The sequence below is a fragment of the Ovis aries genome, unplaced genomic scaffold (assembly GCF_016772045.2).
Source record: "Ovis aries strain OAR_USU_Benz2616 breed Rambouillet unplaced genomic scaffold, ARS-UI_Ramb_v3.0 scaffold_85, whole genome shotgun sequence".
Classification (NCBI taxonomy): domain Eukaryota; kingdom Metazoa; phylum Chordata; class Mammalia; order Artiodactyla; family Bovidae; genus Ovis; species Ovis aries.
In genome coordinates, this window is record NW_024599827.1 from 678,602 (window position 1) to 699,736 (window position 21,135).

The 21,135-nt window shown below is 41.6% G+C and overlaps 2 protein-coding genes across 9 annotated transcripts in view; one reads left to right on the forward strand and one right to left on the reverse strand.

Annotated features, from left to right (window-relative positions):
- Positions 1 to 2,315, reverse strand: part of EFL1 (elongation factor like GTPase 1) — a 111,519-nt gene extending 109,204 nt beyond the window's left edge. For 3 of the 6 annotated variants that reach the window (XM_060408758.1, XM_012098550.5, XM_060408756.1), the window contains exons 1-2: positions 2,222 to 2,315; positions 1,346 to 1,449 (exon numbers count right to left, since the gene is read on the reverse strand). In XM_060408758.1, the coding sequence (XP_060264741.1) occupies positions 1,346 to 1,436 (91 nt within the window). In that variant the 5' untranslated portion in view covers positions 1,437 to 1,449; positions 2,222 to 2,315. Of the gene's footprint in view, positions 1 to 1,345; positions 1,456 to 2,221 lie in introns of all 6 variants that reach the window. The other 3 variants (XM_060408757.1, XM_004017779.5, XM_060408755.1) reach the window with 1 other exon arrangement.
- Positions 2,316 to 2,423: 108 nt separating this feature from the next.
- On the forward strand, positions 2,424 to 20,397 carry SAXO2 (stabilizer of axonemal microtubules 2). Of its 3 annotated transcripts, none has more exons than XM_060408760.1 (4): positions 2,424 to 2,525; positions 2,733 to 4,397; positions 10,353 to 10,555; positions 17,782 to 20,397. In XM_060408760.1, the coding sequence occupies exons 2-4, from the start codon at positions 4,375 to 4,377 to the stop codon at positions 18,723 to 18,725; spliced, it is 1,170 nt and encodes a 389-aa protein (XP_060264743.1). In that variant the 5' UTR covers positions 2,424 to 2,525; positions 2,733 to 4,374; the 3' UTR covers positions 18,726 to 20,397. The 3 variants fall into 3 exon arrangements, with proteins under 3 accessions (XP_060264743.1, XP_027812917.1, XP_060264744.1); XM_027957116.2 differs by having other exon boundaries at positions 3,589 to 4,397; XM_060408761.1 differs by having other exon boundaries at positions 4,159 to 4,397.
- Positions 20,398 to 21,135: the final 738 nt, after the last annotated feature.

Below are 21,135 nucleotides of genomic sequence, written 5' to 3' on the forward strand. Positions count from 1 at the left end.
CTGTTAAAGTAACAATATTAATTTAAATAGACTTCTTTTCTTAAAGGGGGAGGTAGGTAGATTGCATCTACATATTTAACATTTAACCATAAGAACTGCTTTACCAAGTATTTCCTATTTACCTACAATAAGTGAAAGAAGACACAATGAGCGTTTTAACTAGACTTCTGAACAGCACACTATCTGGAAGGGCAAAGATTCTAGAATTCCACAGTGCTATAATCTGTATCTCTAACTCTGCGGATCAACCTCACTTTAAAAGCTGTCCAATAACTTTTTTTTCTTGGGGCATACTTTACACAGGGGCTTCCCTGGTGGTTTGGTGGTAAAGACTCTGCCTGCCAGTGCAGGAGATGTGAGTTCAATCGCTAGGGGGTGGGGAAGATCCTCTGGAGAAGGAAATGGCGATCCACTTCAGTATTACTGCCTGGAGAATCCCAAGAACAGAGGATCCTGGCGGGCTACAGTCCAGGGGTTGCAGAGTCAGATACGACTGAGCAACTAAACAACAACAACCCTTATCCTAGTGCCTCGCTGGCAGGAAGGGGTCTTCAAAATACAGCACAGCCTATCTCTTCGCTTTTATCTCCTCCTCCCTCACTTTCAGGATGGTGTATAGGTTTTATTTCACACTCCCACCTCTTACCACTTTGCTGTGACTGGGTGAACAAAAAGCAGTTTGAAATCAGGAGGCGATACTGCGGCATGAAAGCAATGTTTGTCGGGAGCTAAGCATCATGGATCAGCCCACCTTGCCCTCTTGTGTCCCAGACTCTGGTCACATACATTTCTTTCTCCCCTTCTGATACTATTCCCACTTGAAATGAGTGTCCCCATCTGCCATCCTGAATCACTCTTCAGGGTTCATCTCTAATACTAATTATGCTATAAAGCCTTTTCTTAACCCATTCCTAGCTTCCTGACTCTCCAGCTCTTTCAATCCTTATCATCTACATTTTGCATGTCTCACTTTGTGTTGCCTCAACCCCCAAATCACCTCTACAGCTGAGGGGGTGCCCTGTTCATAAATTTCTACCATCTGACATAGAGGGCAAAGAACCCTGAACTTAGAACACAGGTTCTGAGAATATTATGTTAAGACTACAGACTTGTTATATTAGAAAGCCATTTCAAAAATACTTGATAGTTTAACAAAAACTCAACTTCTCATTTAAAAACCAACACTGTATACTATCTAGAAGAACACCAATCCCTAGTTGGCTGTGTTCTACCACATCAAACTTTTAAAAGAAATAAGACTTGCAACTTAGCGGCACTCCAATGACACGTGTGGAGACACACCCCCTTAATTACTGAAACGGAGCTATTTAGAAAGGCCTCTTACCATGGTCTACGTGAGCCAAAACGCAGATATTCCGAATGTTAGCAGTGTTTTTCTGGAGCTGAATCATCTTATCCAAACTGTTGAGCACCATGGTCACTTATTTCCTGTGACTTAACAATTAAAGACGTATTACAAATGACTAAAGATCGGGACGATAAAAAAGGGGTTTTAATACTGGAAACTGACAAGATTTCTCAAGTTCCTTCAAGTAAAAACCCTTATTAAAGGCAGATACCCAACCAGACCCAAGTCCAATTTGAGCACTTCAGCAACTACTGTACTAGGACTGTGGATTTTACTCATCCTTCCGGATCTGCGATGAATCACAGAGCTCCTTAGGGCTGGGTGCCCAGTCACACCAGGAACTCTGCCCTATACTCTGTACTGGGGTGAATTTCTCCAGGTAAGTGATGACGTATCGCAAGGGTCGTAAGCAGGAGAGGAGATGCTGATATCTCTCCTTCCGCTCCTCGATCTTTTCCCAAGTCCCTCCTCCTATCACTCCCGCTTGCTTTCAGTGGAGGGGAAACATTCTGCTTGATGACTGCTACGGAGACCGAATAAAGTTTTGGGTCACGTGCTTATTTGCTGAGCAGGTGCAATGAACGTCTTTCATTTCTTCCCACATTGGGGAAAAGAAAAAAAAAAATAAACCCTCATCTCCACCTTCCCTTCTTCATCACTTCCTTCTTCTTTGAGGACTCCGGGTCCACACTGAAAAGCAGTCGGGAGCGAGCGGACACTTACGCTCGGACTGCAGCCGCTCCCAGCCCGGGTTCGCCCCCGGCCCCGCTCCGCCGCCGCGGCGCCCCGGGTCCCCCCACCGCCTGGAGCTGCCAAAGGAGGACGCCCAGCGCCCTGCGGGCCCGCACTCACCGGCTCCCGCCGCCCAACCAGCCCCGCTCGGACCCCGGCGCCGAACACACCACGCACGTCGCAGGCGCCCACAGCTAGGTATCTCCCGAAGGCCAGCGCGCCGGGGGCAGGGCTAGCGACGCACGACCTTTGACCCGCACGCGTTTCTGTTGCCGCCGGAAACCGGCGCCGCGTCAGTCTCCTGGGCTCCTGCGGTTGCCTTGACTACGGAGGGCGCGGTGGAACGGCGGAAGCTGCGAGTTTGCAGGAGCCGAGGAGCCGGGAGCATGAGGACCTGGTGTCTGTGTCAGATTTGTACTTGCGGGTAAGGAACGGCTGGCGTGGCGGCTTCCGGGCTCGGAAGTGAGCTAGAGCCGCGGGGGCGGGGACGAAGCCCTCAGAGTGGTCCCCCCGCGGAGGTGCGGGGACCCGGGCGCAGCGACATCCCCACTTATTCCCGGGTCCCCGAATGCTGGCCGCCAGCTATCTCGAGTTAAGCAGTTCTGCTTTGTGGGCTCCTGGCACTTTCCAGGTGGCGCTAGTGATAAAGAACCCGCCTGCCAATGCAGGAGACCCAGGAGACGAGGTTCCATCCCTAGTTTGTGAAGATCCCCTGGAGGAGGGCACAGCAACTTACTCTAGTGTTCTTGGCTGGAGAATCCCATGGACAGAGGAACCTGGCGGGCTACGGTCCATAGGGTCGCAAACGCGATTAAAACGACTTTGCACGCACGCATGCATTTGTGGGCTCCCATCCAGGGGCGCAAACTCCAATGCCATCCAGCGGGGGGATTTATATGCCTGTGCATCAGCGGCCGGAGGTCAGGCTGCTAAGTGGGGGAGATCTGATTCGACTGGGAGAGTGTATGCCCCACACTATTTTAAAAATTAATAAAAGGAAACAGAATAGAACGGTGTGCAAGTCGATGAGTTTTCGACACGTGTTACGCTTTCTTTTATCCCTTGCTTTCTTTTTTTCCCCACCCCTGCCTGACCGATATTTTCTTTCCCAAGCCCATCCAGCCTGCGCTCCTTTGGAATCTGACTTCCTGAAACCTAGAATTGGTCAGTGAGTCCTGCCTGACAACCTCCCATCACCTAAGAAATAGTCTTCTCCTCCTCAACTTCCCTGTTGACCCAGGGATTAGATCACTGTTTGCTCAATGAATATTATGTCAGCCTTGTGGTATTGTAATCTCCTCCAAAGGAAAGACACTTAGAATGTTGATAAAGCAGTTTTCCCCTTAGTTTCATGGTAAACGTTTATAATTAATAATCCAGTGTGGATTAAAAGATAAATTGACATTTGAGGACTTGATTCATATTTGAAAACCCTGATGTGCACAAAAATTAATTATTTCTAATCTTTCATTTCTATCCAACCCAAGTCCCTTTCCCGTCCAGCTGTCAGGAATTTTCAGTCTTCATGATGTTGGAGGATCCCTTTTCTTCAGGCAGTTAAATGATCCACGGAACTGAGGCATTAACCAGGGAACTGAGGCATTGCCAAAGCAAGAGGAATCTTCTCTGGGCTTTAAACATTGATAATGCTTCCCACTGACATGTCTCTTGCTGAAGTTCTAAGAATCCCCTCAGCAGTGGTGCCACCCCAACTTGCAAGTGTATGTTTGTGGTACAAGAATCTTGGCAAAGCCGGGAGCCACTATTGAAGGGTTCACCTGACCAACTCTTGAGATCTGGCCACCACCTGCAACTGTGATAGAGTGGGGCAACGATCCCTGCTGTTCTAAGAGAACAAACTCATTGATGTTTCAATACACTGCCTCTGTCTATCAGGATTAAGATTGTTGGGCCCCTTTGGGAAATTTAGACCTGTGTCTGTTACTTTTTCATCTTGGTATTTTAATCTTTTTTTTTTCCTATTATGTAACTAAAAATTTCCAAATGTCTATTTCTTTATCAGTCAAAACTGCCATCTATTATATTTTCCTCTGCAGTGTGCACATGCAGTTGCTCATGTGAGTTAAACTGTGATGAGTTTTTAATGTTTGCATAGGCGACATCATTGTCCACGTGGAACCACAAGGATTTATGAAAATTCTGGCGGGTCTTGTGCCACAACTGAATATTTGGAAAAATATCCTACATATGGCAGTGTTCTTCCACCTCAGAGTCTGAAGCCCAAGGAAGAATTTCGAGCATATCGTGACAAGATGGAAGGAATAACAACATTTAAGTAAATATCAAGAAACAATTTGCTTTACTTATTTTTTCACCACTCTCCTGGTTTTAATAAAGTTTTCCTTAAACTATTTAGTTGATTTAAGTTGAACCAATCTAGAAAGCAAGAAACTGGTTGAGTCACAACTTGAGAAAACCAGAAAGATGAGAACTAAGCTAAAATGACAAAAATGAGAATGTAGAAGGGAAATATAAAAAGTTCTGTTGATTTCTTTTTTAACCTAAAATATCTGTGTTTGTCTGCTTTCCAATGTGACCAGAATGCAATAACTTCCTAAGGGTTATGTTTGTATCTACTCCAGCTTTTGCATCTCTGATCTGTTTTCTAACTTTAGGTGACCAAGATGACCTCTTTCTTTTTTTAATTTTATTTTTCACTGAAGTATAGTTGATTTGTAATGTTGTCCCAATCTCTGCTGTGCAGCAAAGTGACTCGGTTATACACTTACAGACATTGCTTTTTTAACATTCTCTTCCATCACAGGATATTGAATATAGTCCCTGTGCTATATAGTAGGAGCTTGTTGTTTATCCATCCAATAGATTAATATAATAGATTACAATCTGCTAATCCGAAACTCCCAGTTTTTCCCTCCCCCACGCCCTTGGCAACCACCAGTCTGTACTCTGTGAGTCTGTTTTTGCTTTATAGATAGGTTCATTTTTGCCATATTTTAGATTCCACATACAAGTTATATGGTACTTGTCTTTTTCTTTCTGACTTACTTCACTTACTTATGATAATCTTTAGTTGCACTCATGTTGCTGCAAATGACATTATTTCTTTCTTTTTTATGGCTGAGTAGCATTCCGTTGTATATATATGTACCACAAGGTTTTTATCCATTCATCTGTCACTGGACATTTGTTTCCATGTCTTGGCTATTGTGAACAGTGCTGCTGTGAACATAGGGATGGTGCATATATCTTTTTGAATTATAGTTTTGTTGGATATATGCCTGGGAGTGGGACTGCTGAATAATATGGTAGTTCTATTTTTAGTTTTTTGAGGAACCTCCATACTATTTTCCACAGTGGCTGTACCAACTAACATTCCTACTAACAGTAGAGGAGAGTTCCCTTTTCTCCACATCCTCTCCAGCATTTGTTATTTACAGACTTTTTAATGATGACCATTCTGACTAATGTGAAGTGGTACCTCGTTGTAGTTTTGATTTGAGTTTCTCCAATAATTAGTGATGTTGAGCAAGATGACCTTTTTAAAATGCATATCCAATCTTATCACCTCCCTGCTAAAACTGCTCTTGTATTTTCCCATTATATTTAATATAGGATCAAATCCCTTCGTTGCTTAGTCCCCACTTTCTTCTCTGATTTATTTTCACTGTAATGCCCTTTGCACTCTTCTGGTTATATCCCATAGGACATTTTTCATTTCTTGAATGTACTAAATTTCCCTTGTCACATAGCCTTCCAAGATACTATTTTACCTGCCTGAAATTCTTCCTGCATCTTACCCTAGTTTATATTGGTTCAACCTATGGATCTCAACTCAATTATTACTCTGAAAAGCCTTCTCTGACACTCAGTTTTTGGTGAGGTAAAAGTCCCCTATATAAGTTCTCAAAGTATCTGCCTGTTATTTATCATTAGATTAGTCTCAGTGAAAGCAGGAACTGTGTGTCTTCTTATCTCAGCATTCTGTTTCCAGAAACCTATTACATGCCTACTAGCTCATAGTAGGTGCTCAATATTTATTCAGTGTGTGAAAGACAGAAAAGTTCTTTTAAGCCTCAACTTTTCACTTGGCTCAGCACTTTTGATCTCTTTGTATCTCTGTAAATTCAATTATTTTCTTTATTCTGTTGATGTGCACACTATATTCAAGGCACAATCTAAGGCATTAAAAAATATCAATAAACATAGGTTCTTGCTTTCAAGGAACTCGTACATCAGATTTCTATAATTTAGAGTTTTTAAAATGCTCTCGAACAATGTTAACTTTTAGTATTATCCATTTTCATTTCAAAGAAAGATCATTTTACTTACATAGCAAACTTTTAGTCCAATACTTTTACCTTTTAACATTTCAGGCAGCTCTTGTGGTTCCCTCTGTAGGTGTGTGGCTCTTCCAGAAATGTGAAGATATTCCATAGTCCTCAGACTTTTGTGTGATTTGGAATCATCAAGAAAGGTTATAGTTATAGGTTCCAGACCACCACCTAAAACAGTCAGTAGTTAATGGAGTGGATTCCAGGAATATGCATTTTTAACCAGCAACACTGGTGATTCTGTTGCTACAGACTCAATGCAGTGGGCAGGTCCTGGACTGTCCACTGGCTCTGATGTGGAATGGAAAGAAGGGCTTCCCCACCACCGTTTATAGTCTTGTGACTATAAACGGCCCCCAAGCAAAAATCAGACAAGCAAAATAATCCCAGATCATAGTCAATGAGATGAAGGAACTAAGCAGCTGGTTGAGATAGAGCCAAGGGGAAAGCTTGCTCCTTTTTTCTCCACCTCTACTCCTTTCTTCCTTGATGCCTTAGTGATTCATAATGGAGATTTGAAATAAAGTTCACAATATTCATATTTGTTGAATAAAGATTTTGCATTTAACCAACTCTAAAAAATGAAGAAAGTTTAACCTGCCACATGTTTCTTTAAAAAAGTCAATTGCTTTTCAGTTCTGGGTTTTCTCCATTGCCTTGTTCAAGTAGCCTTAATAGTAAAAATAAAATAAAACTAAATACAGATTCAAATATACCAACAAAACAAAACCTTCCATTTCTTAAATCATCTTTCCACTTAGTAAAACACTAGATCTTTTCTTTGTATTTTGGGAATTAGCAGTATAGTGACTCAGATGGTAAAGAATCCGCCTGCAGGAGGCTTGGGTTCGATCCCCTGGGTCGGGAAGATTCCCTGGAGAAGGAAATGGCAACCCAATCCAGTATTTTTGCCTGGGAAATCCCATGGACAGAGGAGCCTGACGGGCCGCAGTCCATGGGTTGCATAAAAGTTGGGCACAACTTAGCAACTAAGAAAGGAAGTAATTCCAAGGACCACATTCAAAGGATTTGGAACTCTTGCTTGACTCCCTCATGTTGACGATGTTGACTAGGCAGCAGATAGCAGCTGATTCATCTGCACAATTAAAAACTAATGTGTCATTCTGTTCTATACTTTACTGTAGGAAGAGACTGTAAAGAGCAGATGTCTAGACTTGTACAGGACTTTTGGTCCTTTGGAGGATTACAATTGAAGCACAATCAATGACTGCCAGAGTTGGCAGGAAGGCTGCTCTGAAAGTCTGAGTCCAGACATGTCCAGTGTTTTAGGATATATCAGATGAGTAAGAGTGCATTTACTCTTCCCTACGTCTCCATAGAAAGTTGCTTTGGGTTTGGAGGTAAACTTTCTAAAATGTAACTAGTCTAACGAGAAATTAAGACTTCTAAGATTTCTCTGTCCTCTCCCTGATTCTTCCACTTCCTGCTTGCATTTTAGCCTGTTCCTCTCTAGCTGGTATTTGGAAAGAGCAAAGAACAATTCAGGTATCTGGAGAAGCAGAGGTATGTGATGTCCTCTGTTGTTCATCCTCTAAATAGTATATCTCAAGCCTTTGTTAAGTGTCAGGTGCTATGCTTGGTGCCTGGGATACAGTGATGAGCGGAAACAGTCCTGATCTCTGTGCTTAGAGACACTGCAGTCTAGTGGAGGTGGCAATCAACATTCAGAATGAGTATAAAATTGCACCAGTGATCAAATCTAGGAAGGGTAGGCACCAGGTAACTTGAGAGCCAGAATAAGAGGCTTGACTTTATCAGGGAAATGAGAAGAATGATTTAAAATCTGAAGGCTGTAAAGCACTTAACTGGATTAAGAATGTAAGAAAGTGCTTTCCAGGCAAAGAGCAGCATGAAGCAGGAAGGAGAAGGCCAGCAGGGGCAGAGGAAGCATGAGGTGAGTTGAAGCTACTGGAAGGGGCCATGCTGTTTCTTCTATAGCCTTAGAGCAGTAAGAAGCCACTGAGGGTTTCCTTTGGGTGGGTGGGTGGGTGTGCTGCAGGGGGTATGAAAAGATTGGAGAGTGAACTAGTGAGTGAGTTTAGGAAGCTACTGAACTGATGTGGATGAGCTATTACAAAAGCTTAGAATATCAGGGTGGTGGATGAGACAGAGAAAAGCAGTTAGATTTAGGAAAGATTTAGGAGAAAAAGCTGATAGGAGGTGGTGATAAACTAAATTTAAGAGGGAGGTGAGACATGAAGGGGCTTCCCAGGTGGCGCCAATGATAAAGGAACCTGCCTGCCATTGCAGGAGATATACAAGACAATGGATTCAGTCCCGTGAGGCATGAAGGGTCAGTCTAGGTTCCTGACTGTGCAGCTGAGGAAGTGGTGGTGCCATTCACTAAAACAAGGAACAAGCAAAAGGGGCCAGATTTGTTGGGGAGAAATATTTTGATTAGGGGTATAGTACGTTTTGAGGTGCCATTGACTATCCGAGAGGCCTTGTGAAAACTGGTCTGGATCTAAGAGAAGTGGTCTAAGCAGAGATGTAAGTTTGAGAGGCATTTACATCTAGTTAGTGATGGCAGCTGTGGGGGTGGAGGAGCTGTGCTCAGGAGGGAACATGGGATGAGCAGAGCAGAGTGTGCAGACCCAAGTGCGGAGGAACTCTAGCACTTCATGCCTGAGTCTAGGAGGGGGAAGCGACATAGGAGACTGAGAAGAAATAATGAGGAAGACAGGGAGAAAGAGATTTCCATAAATAGAATGGTCAATAATGAAAGCTACTACTGGAGAGCTCTGGTAAGATGAGGACTAAGGTCCACACCTTGAAACTATACTAGAGAGGGCTGTGCAGTGGATTGACAGGGGTGAGTTAACAAGTCTAAGAAAGTTACATTGTGAACAGAGAAGGGATTCAGTGAGTTTTGTTTTGGGGAGGTTATGACCGCATACAGAGAATACTGATTAGTTAAAAAATGGTTTGAATAAATCATAAAAGAAGTGACCACAGCCAAAAGAAAAGAAATGCCAATAGAAGTGTCAATAGAAAGTCAATGCCAAAGAAACGAAAGCAATTTGGAAGACTTTTAGTAATAGTAGTAGTAATCAAAATAATCACTTTATGTGTACAGAACAGTCATGTGTATGCTGTACATGCATATATGTGCCAGTCCTTAAAACAACCCTGGATGACGCAGATGACATTATGGTTCTATTCTATAAGTAAGGAAACTGGAGCAGACAGGTGAAGTTATCCAATATAAAACATGTGGCGGTCTTAACAGTCCAAGTCTGTGGTCTTCTCCAATTCAACAGACCGCCTCAGTGTCTGCAATAATATAATGTTTATCAAATGCCCAGGGTGGCCAGGGTACCCTATTACCCCCATCCCTGGCAAGCACTGCTGGGGGATCAGAAGATGAGTAAGACTTATATGCTGTGAATATGATTGATGTCTAAAGGCCAGAGTCAGATGTACATGACTCCTTTAACTGATTATTTAATGATGAGCAGGAAGACAGCATGACTCAACAAAAAGACAGCACACCCAAACAGTTCATTAGAGTCTTTAATAGGATGAATAAGGGTTTTGACAAAGTAGACCCAGGGGATAGAGTTAAAATTTTTTCAGATTCATTTAAACCTTTAACCTGTGACTTTCTTCCAGATTAGACCAAAAATTCAATTGTTGGAAGATTTTATTTTATTTCTGTAAGATCCAATTAACCAATGATCTACTGTAAAGATGTTTGGAAAACTGGAATTTTTTTTATATTTATTTTTCTTAAGATATTTAGTCACTGGGTAGGACATAAAGGAATTCAATAATCTCTTTCAAGTAGTTTACCAACCATCACCCTTTTAATATCTTCTAGACTTTTCTAGTGAAAGTCTTGAAAACTTTAATACTGAATTGAAAGAGTTAAAAACAAAAGAACCTGGGAGGCTATGTTTCAAACTTATATATTTCAGGTCAGATTATCGTCCTTATGAAATAGACAAACAGCCTCGCCATGCACCAGAAGAATATAAACCAAAACAGGGGGTGATGGATCTTGGCACCACCTACAAACGGGATTTTAATTCTTACAAAGTGCATCCTGTGGTGATAGTTCGGCCTCTGGAGAGACAACAAGTTAAAAAAGGAAAGCTGGACACTGTCCCAACCTATAAAGGTAACTTGCCATTTCCAAAATTAAAGAGCCAAAAAACAAAAACTTAACCTTCAGCTTTGACATCCAACATGAAATCGCAATTCTGACAGATTGCCAAACTTAAATCTCCAAGGCTTAGGAGAAAACTTCTCTTTTGTCAAAATAATATTGTATAGTGAGGAAAAAAGACCACTTGCTTGGTTGAGAGTTAAGAGACCTGGGTTCCTGTCCAAATTCAGCCACTTAGTTTTCTTTATCTCAACCCATGAAAACAAAAGACACTGCTGAAAAACATTATGTCCTATTTGTCACATTATGCCCTTTGAGTTGGCACTTCTCCTTTCCTCCCAGTATGACACTACGGAGCCTACTGCAGCCTTTGAGAAAGTCAGATAAATAGCAACCCTCTTTACCATTCAAGTTCCAAACCAACCAAAAGAGTTAGCAGGGAGAGAACCAAAATATTGCCTTTTACACTAATAAAGGCTGGGATAAAGGATGATACTTACCTCTGTTAGCAGATGGTCCCTGATACTGAACTTCAGAATAAAACAGTCGTGTTCACCCAGTCAGACAATGTTGGATCTTCACAGGCCACCTGCTCCTCTAGGCCCTCCAGCATGGAATACCTTCTGCCTGCTGGCAACCAACTGCAGGGAGGAAGGGGCTGGACGATGTGTGACCAGTTTCTTTCCAAAAGTCAGTCTGGTCTTACAACACTGTTGCTTTGAGCAGTTCTTTATTTTCCAACAATAGGCTAATTGGTTAGTTCATACTATTTCTATATTTTTTGTTAATAATGTAATAGCATATTTAGGCTTACAATCTTTTCACTCATATGTAATATAACTGAATGGCTATGTCCTATGAAAACTTTCTATAAAAGTGATGCCATCCACAATAACAGTAATGATTTATATTTTAAATAGATAATAACTGAATACACACTTATTCTTTAAACATCACTCTTAGCAGTTTAATGGGTAAGTAAAGTGTATGTTCCCTGGAAAAGGAAATGACAACCCACTCCAGTATTCTTGCCTGGGAAATCCCATGGACAGAGGAGCCTGGTGGGCTACAGTCCATGGGGTCACAAAAGAATCACCCTTTTTAAGACTGAGTGACTAAACAACACAGTATATGGAATTAGTATATTATGATCTATAAGTCAGCTCAGTAGGGAGATCAGGAATAATGTTCTTTGTTTTGTTTTGTTTTTTTAAGCTGTGAGCATATAAGATACCATACAAGGAACACATTTTTAAGACAACACCTATAGTGAACATATCAGGGCTTCCCTGATAGCTCAGTTGGTACAGAATCTGCCTGCAATGCAGGAGACCCAAGTTCGATTCCTGGGTCAGGAAGATCTGCTGGAGAAGGGATAGGCTACCCACTCCAGTATTCTTGGGCTTCCCTTGTCCTTCAGCTGGTAAAGAATCAATCTGCAATGTGGGAGACCTGTTTTGGAATGATCCCCTAGAGAAGAGAAAGGCCACTCACTCCAGTATTCTGGCCTACAGAACTCCATGGACTGTAGGGTTGCAAAGAGTCAGACATGACTGAGTAAATTTCACAAAGATTTTCACATACAGTGAACAAATATATTTTTATAATCTAATATAGCATGTAGTAATTGCTAAGATACATATTAATTGGTATGCATAGGAGATAATGTATTATATAGTAATTTGACATAAAACTGGTGAAATGTTTGTACTGGGTCTTTTAAACAACCATAGTAAGATTGTCTTCTTTTTTTTCCTCTGTAAAGTTTACTTAAAATACAATAATACTGATAATCCTTGATGCCTTCTATTTACATGTAACATACACACACGTGCACACACACTCACACATCCAATACTAGTTCTGGCTTCTCATTACCTGGGCTTCCTATAGATTCATGTACTTCTACTCCCATAACCCAATGTTGAGGATTCCTGGGTTCCTTCTGGCCTCCTCTCTCCTGATCTTTCCTAGTGAGGAAAAGTTATCCTTGTATTTCAGGGTTGGGGGCATGAGACAAGAAAATCTATGGGCCAAGGGGACATGTTACCATCCTGTGTAATGACCACACTACAGGCTCTGTAGATCCCTCCATAAGGACAGATCTGTAGCTGACGAGGAATCAGAATGGGAAGAGCCTCTCACTATAACCTAAAGTTAGAGAATAGAGGGCAGATGGAAATGGAATGTGATTAAAAACAAAAAACTATAGGATAGTGAGAAGGGCGTCATCTAGATTCTGGAGATGTGGCTCTATGGAACTGGTGACTCTTAGACAGAAATATATCTGCCCCAGCAGCCTTGATTAGAAACTTATTCAGACTAAAGTGTACATAAAGAAAATAGGTCTATTCGATTTGATAAATACTTTTTAGGGATTACTCTTCTCTGTGCCAGGCACTACAAGGAATAGAGATCTGAATGGAGCAGGGTTGTTGACATTTAGAAACTTTATAGTTGAGGGAAAAAGAAAGCAATATAGCATGAAAAATTAAATAGTCATACAAGAAATAAATGAAACATCACAAGGAGGGGGAATGATTCACTAGAAAATTTATGAAACAACTAGTGCTTCAAAAATTTAGACTGAACAAGTGATATCTATCACTGCAGGCTAGTCTGAGAATGCATCAGAGACTAGTAAGTATTGATGTATGGAAAGAGAAGGGACATCCTAAAAGCTGGGGTGAGATGAGCAAAAAGTCATAAAGCCAGAAAAATAAAAGGGTATTCAGTGAACACGGTGTGAACCAGGGAATTTCAGGATCTGAGTGATTGGTGTCTAATTCCAAAAACATAGGTTATGATTGTGGTGTTTTGGTTGTCAGACTGAGAAGCTTAATATTTTTCTAGTAGCCACTAAAATTTTTTGAGTTCTGCTACCAGATAGGATATAGTAGATGGCAGAAAGCCATAACCTCCACTGAAACAGCTAAAAACACACATAAATTTTTAAAAATCTTTTTTTAAATAGAAGCAAAGAATTAAATTTACAGAAATGGAGGAGCCCTTCCTAGATGAGCTGAGGTGGCCAACTGTTCACTCCTCTGGAAGCATCTGTCAAGTCTAGGCAAGGCTGAAGATTGGGGTGGCATAAGCAGGGGACTCTTCTAGGGGGAAGGGAAATCAGTGGAGAACCTCACACATAGGCAGGTATGACAGATTAGAATCTATAAGTACCCCAGATGCAGGGCTGGTTTCCCTTGTGGGGTGTTTGCTAAGTGTTGAGGGGGCATGGTGGGCTAGAAGACTAGGCTAGAAAGAGCTCACAGAAATGTCCCACAGTCTCCCTTGGGAACAGGTGCTTGGAAGACAAAGCCCCGCTAGAATGAAGGCAAAACTACAAACACATCACAGGTTTTGTCCGAAGAAATTTGTAGTTAGAGGAAGACTTTGTCTAAGTAAAGATGTCACTGAGTGCCAGTCTCACTCAGTTCCTGAGTGGATCACGGTGGTCTGCCCCACATCCTATCTGCCCAACAGAAGAAAGAGGAAGCTGTCTTCTGTTGAAAGTAACACTGATTTTAGTTTCTATGATTTGCTTATGCATAACGTCCAGCATATAATAAAACCTTATAAGACCTATGAAGAATCAGGAAGTATTTGAAGAGATAATGATCAAAGAATTTCCAAATTTGGTGAAGGAATTCAGGCCACAGATTCAAGCAGCTTATCAAACTGCAAAATAAACACAAAGCCATGACTGGCAACTGTCATCAAACTTCTGAAAACCAAGTAAACATAACTTCTTAGAGGTAGTAAGAGCAAAACTACACATTATCTACAGAAGAAAAGTTGGAAACATACTTAACTTCACCAGAAACTATAGAAGCCTGAAGACAATGAATGACATCTTTAATGTTAAAAGGAAAAAAACCTGAGAATTTCAAACCCAGTGAATCTTAGAATTTTATATGTAGTGAAATCCTTCAAAATAATGTAAAATAAAGAGGTTTTTCAGTTCAGTTCAGTTGGTCAGTCATGTCTGACTCTTTGCAACCCCATGAATCACAGCACGCCAGGCCTCCCTGCCCATCACCAACTCCCGGAGTTCACTCAGACTCACGACCATTGAGTCAGTGATGCCATCCAGCCATCTCATCCTCTGTTGTCCCGTTCTCCTCCTGCCTCCAATCCCTCCCAGCATCAGAGTCTTTTCCAATGAGTCAACTCTTCGCATGAGGTGGCAGGGAAGGAAAAAAAAAGGAGAAAATTTGTTAGTAGCAGATACATACTACAAAAGTAATTAAAGGAAGTTCTTCAGGTTGAAGGAAAATGATTCCAGAGAGAAGCATGAAGAGCAGCAATCAATGAGTCTGTAAAGAGAAAAACAGTAGAGAAAATTGATGAAATGAACTGCTGATTCTGTTAAAAGATAACAAAGTTGAATAACTCTAACCACAATGACCAAGGAGAAAAATAAGAAGAGAAGACACTAACTACAAATATCAAGAATGAAATAAGGATCTTGCTGTAAACCCTATAGAACCTTATTTTACAATATTTTTTCTTCTATTTCCTTATTCTTATTTTCGATGATTTCATCAGGTTGCTACTCATTGCATGATTGCCTCAGATGGAAAAACTTATAATTTAGATAGTAAAATAAACAGGATTTGAAAATGACTTGAAACAGAAGGGAGTGAGGGAGAGAAAATTAACTGGATGAAATCTTTACATGAGATGGCAAATTCAAGTGTTTTATTACTGTTGTGTTATTTAGGGAAAATGAGTCTGAGCAAGATGGTGAACTCAGCTGGGGCAAACTAAGTTTCAATTTACCTCTTGGACATTTGAATAGAGATTGTCTAGGAGGAAGACAGATATGTTGGTTTGGATTTCAAGGGAAGTCTGGAGTAGAGACTCAAGTTTGGGAGTCATCAACTTACAGGTAGGATTAAAACTGTGGGACAAGTTTGATGATGTGTAGATTGAGAAAGAAAGGATGGAGCCCCCTGGCTTTATGAAAATTGGTCCCACATTCTTGGTGCCATAAGACAACACAGAGAACAGCGCCCCAGCTACCAAGAGAAAGAAACTGCATATGCCGCTGAGGACTTTGGTCCTCAAAGAGGAACCCAGAACAGCTCACTGTGTAAGGATGGAGTTGGAGCTCTGCATCCGGCTGTTCATGATGAGCAAACACATGCAAACACCTCATGCACTTAAAGCTGTTTAGAAGAAAGCAAACTTCCCATCTAAACTGAATGGCCCTCATCTAACACGTGCAGTACTGTAGTTGCCAAATGACCAGATGCATTGTTAGATGTAGACGGCATTATGTTTGATTTTCTTCCATAAGTATCATAAGATACTAAGAACCAATGATATTAATAAAGACCATGATGTTTTAAAGGTATTGCTAGAGTGTTACTAATAAATATTATAGGAAAACAATAAATCTCCAGACATATGAGCATAGGGATATTTAAAAGAGGCGAAACAATTTTCTGCAGATCTCTGGAATTAATACATTGCTATCAAACCTCGTCTCTCTAAATTTTTGCTTCCTTTTTGAAAACCAAACTTTTTTGGTAAGGAAGAATATTATTCTCTTCTATTTAGTTTCTCTCATGAAATTAACATCTTTTTTTGTAGACATTTTGGCAACAAAGGGTCTCCTTGTATGTTTATATTGAACCATAGACCTTCCATTAACATCCTCTGGTTTCCTTTTGGTTACTGAAAAATAGTGCTATAATTTTATACTTGTAGCAAACAACAGAGATTCCTTCATGGTGACTCAAGAAAAAGCGAGTTTGTGGTAAAGCTTCATGTGACATGGAATTGGAAAACTATTGCGTGCAGAGGAAGCTTGAAGGAGAACTACCCCTTGCCCAGCCCACCACTGCCATGAGCTAGCTGGCTTTTCTCACAGCATCCTCACTCCCCTGGACACATCTTCTCTGATCGCCCTCCAAGGTCTCGCCTTCTCTGCCTATGTATCATGTCAGTGTTTCCCCATGAGTCTGTTGCAAAGTCTTCAGCCCACCACAGCTCTCCAATTCTGCTCCATGGCACCTTTCACATTCTTCTCCCACATGCATCTGAATTTGTTTTCAAATGTAAGTTCACAAGACCAAGAATGTGCATGACCCAGATCATCTTTTCTTACCAGGTCTCTACTATCCGAAAGATTGCCTGCTCTTAGGTTATTCACTCTCATTCAAATATCAGTAGCTTGAAGGTGGTGGTTAAAAACGTGGCTATTTTGGCAGAAATGCCTGTGTCTGAGAAGTTTTTCTCTTCAAAAGAAGTATCCACAGAAGAAGCATTTGAACTTTTGCCTTTCCAATAAACACTGCATGGCCTTTAGCCTAGACTCTAATTCTTTATTATGTGTATCTTCTGTCTCTTATAAATTATTTTTTTGGTTTTAGAGATACATATTTTGGGGTGAAGTCAATTCCATAGTATTTCTCAGCTTTCTCCCTTTCTCATCTAGAAACAGAAAGCCTAAATAAACCTCAGTTGAAATATAAGCACTTCAGTTTTCCATCCATGGTCTAGGTGAGCTGCAAGAAGAAGAATTAAGGTATTTAACACGAAATCCCAGGTTCAGCCCTGATGTTCATTTCTAAATTCCATACTTAGTCTCCCATACTTTAGAGAGCATTCAGTCTGGGCCCCTCACCTCCAGATCGAAGCCAGTGCTCCTCCTAGGATAGTACAAGTTACCCTGGACCCTGTATATTTGCTCAGGGAGTCCTGTAGGCTTCCAGGGGTACAGTGGAGCTGAAGTTTTCTCTACTTTGAGGAGTCCCCCCAAAGTAAGGGGTAATATCCACATCACTCTTGCCCACACAGCAGGGCCCTTGGTTTTATGTTAATCCCTAGCTTTTATGCTTCACTTCAGCATATTATAACAAAAATCCCAACCAGTTCCTGGGAACACAACTCTAATCTCCTAAATTCTGTCTTCACCCAAAACACAACCTTTTCAGTTTTCAAAAACAACCAACAGTCAGGCTCAGATGTTCCATTCCCATGTTATATTAGAAGAATCTGAAAGTGGAAAGTTGTGTGTATTAAAGTGGGGAGATAGGAAGAGGAAAGTAGATGTGAAGGAAAAAAGGAATAAATCTGAGGGGAGATCAGTGGAACTTCCTACTTAATTGGTGTTGCAATACCTAAAGGAAATGCAAGGAAGGCAATGAGAGAAGTCAGGCACGATTTTTAGAAGGTGGTGGTGTTCTTCAGTATTTAAAAATGCTCTCTCTCTCTCTTAAATTTTCAAGATGATTATAGAGCTTGGGACATTCAGAAAAGTGAACTCTACAAGCCACAACAAACTTACTATCCCCCTACTGTGAGATTTGGAAATTCAACAACATTTCAGGATGACTATGTCCCTCGGGAGATAAAGCCCAGACAAAGCTGTAAACCCAGCCCCGCGGTCGAACGCTCTACCATCCCCTTTAGTGGTAACACAAGTCATCGCCTTGATTATGTGCCTCATCTACCCGAATTCAAGTTGGCCAGGCCAAAAGACAGCTACAAGCCACCCGACCAGCCCTTGGAGGATCTCACAACTCACCGATGTGACTTTCAGGGTCTCGTCGGTGAAACGGCAAAGATCTGCAGACCTGCACACACCAGAGTGGCCCAGGACGCTCCATTCGAAGGAAGCACCGAGTTCCGGGACAGTTTTCAAGAGTGGGCACTCCCAGCACCGCAAGTACAGAAAGCGCCGGAGTACGTCCCTCCCGCAGGCACCATGCAGCTGGAGAGCACCACCCACCTCGACTATGTCCCGCATCAGGCCACGCGTGTGCTTCCTATCAGGCCTGCTTCTCGTAGGAGAAATCATAACTTTCCTTTCCAAGGAAAGAGCACCACGAAGCAAGATTTCCCAGCATGGGAAAGCTGCCGTCAGGGACTAATTAAGCAGGAGCCGCAGATCCCCAGCCCATCCGGAAAATTCGATGGCCTGAGCACTTTCAGGTCTCACTACGTGTCCCATGAACTAATTCCCACCAAGAGCTGCAAACCTGCGGATGCTCCCTTGAAGAGGTCGCTTCCGTTTGATGACGTCACCACGTACTCTCTGGAGTATATGCCCAAGAAACTGGAGACCTGCCCGGCTAGCTACCCTTCCCCTCCTGGCTACCTGTTTGAAACTACAAATTCCCGAGGTCATAAATTCTTCCGCAAGATCCCTCCCGCGGTGAAGGCCTTCTAATTCTCAAATCACGTTTAAAAGGAAGCGGACTCACCGCATGTTGGCTTCTCAAGGACAAAATCAATTTTCTATAGTAGAAAGAAAAAATTTTTTAAGTGAAAACTAATCATTTTTTAAATTTTTAAACAAGAAATTTAGAAAATCTGTCAGAGGAAATCAGGATTTTAAAATCCATTTCGAATTAATATTTTAACCAAGATTGTTCTTTAGTATGTGTTTCTGAGACTTAAATTATGTACATTCCCATCAGAACTATTTTTAATCGCAACATACTGTTTGGTAACTTGTTTCAGTCTATTATAATTTATACTTGTGTTTATACTTATGTCAAGTATATGGTTATTCACATAGGTATTATCATTCTTCAAGTGCCTTAGGACTTTTCTAGAGCACCACGGAAAATAACACACGGATTCTTCTTTCAAGACAACAGTATTTTTCTCCTTAGACTTCAAGGCATCTACGAGGTGTTCCCTGAGTCAGGTTTTCATTGGTGGCTGTTAAGATGGCTGCACTGCTCCTCCCAGGGTTCAGGTTAGTGAGAGGTACCCTCAGGGGGAAATCTAAGCCTGCGTGGGTTGGAAATCGAAGCACCCGAGTTCACAGTTCCAATGATGTTAATTTCTATTTGTGTTACCCTAGGCAAGTGACTCTTGTCTTTGAGTCTCAGTGTCTTCATTTGTAAAAGAATGTCTGCTCTGTCTACCTCACAGAAACTTTGCTCTGAGCATCAGGTCCTGTGATGCCTTGAAATCCACAAAGAGTACAAACCAAGAATCAGGGGTTGTTCATAAGTCACCTAATCTCTTTTTGTACCTGTTCCTCCATTTTCGTATTAGGAGAATTCCCTACTCAATACTCCCTTTCTGGCCTGTAGCAAGGATTGTAGAATAACCTAACCTGCTTCGAGCTGATGAGGAGTATGATTTCTGAGAGAAGTCTTGCCCTCTACAGCTTCACAAGCACCCTAGAAATTGTTACAGAGAATGGAGAGTGTGGGTAGGGGAATAATGTGGTTTGAATGACACTATTTCCAAAAAGGAAAAAGCATTTGCAGAAGTTTAGAGTATGACCAGCAGCTCTGAAGAAAATGTTCAGGGCAACCGCAGGCAGTTATGCACCCAGTTGCCACTCCCAGAATCAGTGCAGAAGAACCAGGCTCAGTATGAGCACAGTTCTGCCCTCTTTTCCCTCCAGTGTGAAGAGCAATTCCAAGAAGGGAGGGAGGGAAGGAATGGGGGCAGCAAGTGAAGTGGACAGAACAGACTGTGTATATAAATGCTGAACATTCCCTAATGAATGAAACTCTCTCCCCCAGCCCCAGCCACGCCATGCTGCACGTGGGATCTTAGTTCCCAGACCAGGGTTCGAACCCATGCCCCCTGCATCAGAAGTGTGGTGTTCCAGCCACTGGATCGGCAGGGGAGTCCCATGAAATAAATTCTTATTGGGTGTTTTTTGGGGTAATATGATTTATTTTATCTTAAAAGTTTAGTCTTGTAGTTTTAGAATTGTTTCAAAACGTATATCCATAACTGAGAATAAGTCCATCAACATTTGGTTAAAGTATTTTTCATTATGTGGCAGTAATTTGTTTTTATTTACTTTTGTATTTATTAGGGGAAATTATGTTGAATTATATGTATCTAGTAATAAAGTATCACTAAATGAATTTTCATGAAATCATTTCTGCAACCAATTTTCTCTGGAAGAGACCTTGTTAAGAAAGTATTTTCTAGGTAAAAGTATACATAATTCACACACACACAGTCACACAACATTTTAAAAGCACTGGAAACCAGTAATATTATTTAACCATCTGCCAGATTTAGAATGAGTTTCCACTAAGCCAAACTTGGATGAATCTGATGAAGAATGGGGGACATTTGGAGACAAAAAGGAGTAGGAAATTTCACCCCTACCCCATCCCGTCTCTACCCTGTGTCCCTGCATATCCTTGTTGTGGAAAATAAGACCACAGAATTAGAAAGAAAGGCTCTGTCGTTCATAAGACCTGGAGGGACAACAACGCCAAGAGTGAACGCTAATGTGCACCGTGGACTTTGGGTGATTATGCTGTGTCAAGGTCTAGCCGCCACTGTGACATCCACACCCTCGGCACAGGCTACTAAAGGTAGGGAGCTGTGCAAGTGTGGGAGCACAGGGTAACTCTCTGTTCTTTCCACTCAGTTTTGTTGTGAACCTAAAACTGTTCTAAAACAATAAAATGATTAAAGAAAAAAACCAAAAACTAGGCGGCAGGAAGAATGGAGGGGGGTGTTCAGCAGTCAGAGGCTGGGGATCCCCATTCCCCAGCCCCTTAAAACATCTGATATATAGACTTTTGTACAAACTACCCAAGGCCCTCTCTGGGGCTTCCCTGTGGTTCAGTTGGTAAAGAATCCTCCTG

Coding starts and splice junctions, on each gene's coding strand:
- SAXO2 (XM_060408760.1), top strand. CDS start 4,375: ATGGAAGGAATAACAACATTTAA. Junction 4,398..10,352: donor GAAGGAATAACAACATTTAA/GTAAATATCAAG, acceptor TATATATTTCAG/GTCAGATTATCGTCCTTATG. Junction 10,556..17,781: donor CACTGTCCCAACCTATAAAG/GTAACTTGCCAT, acceptor TAAATTTTCAAG/ATGATTATAGAGCTTGGGAC.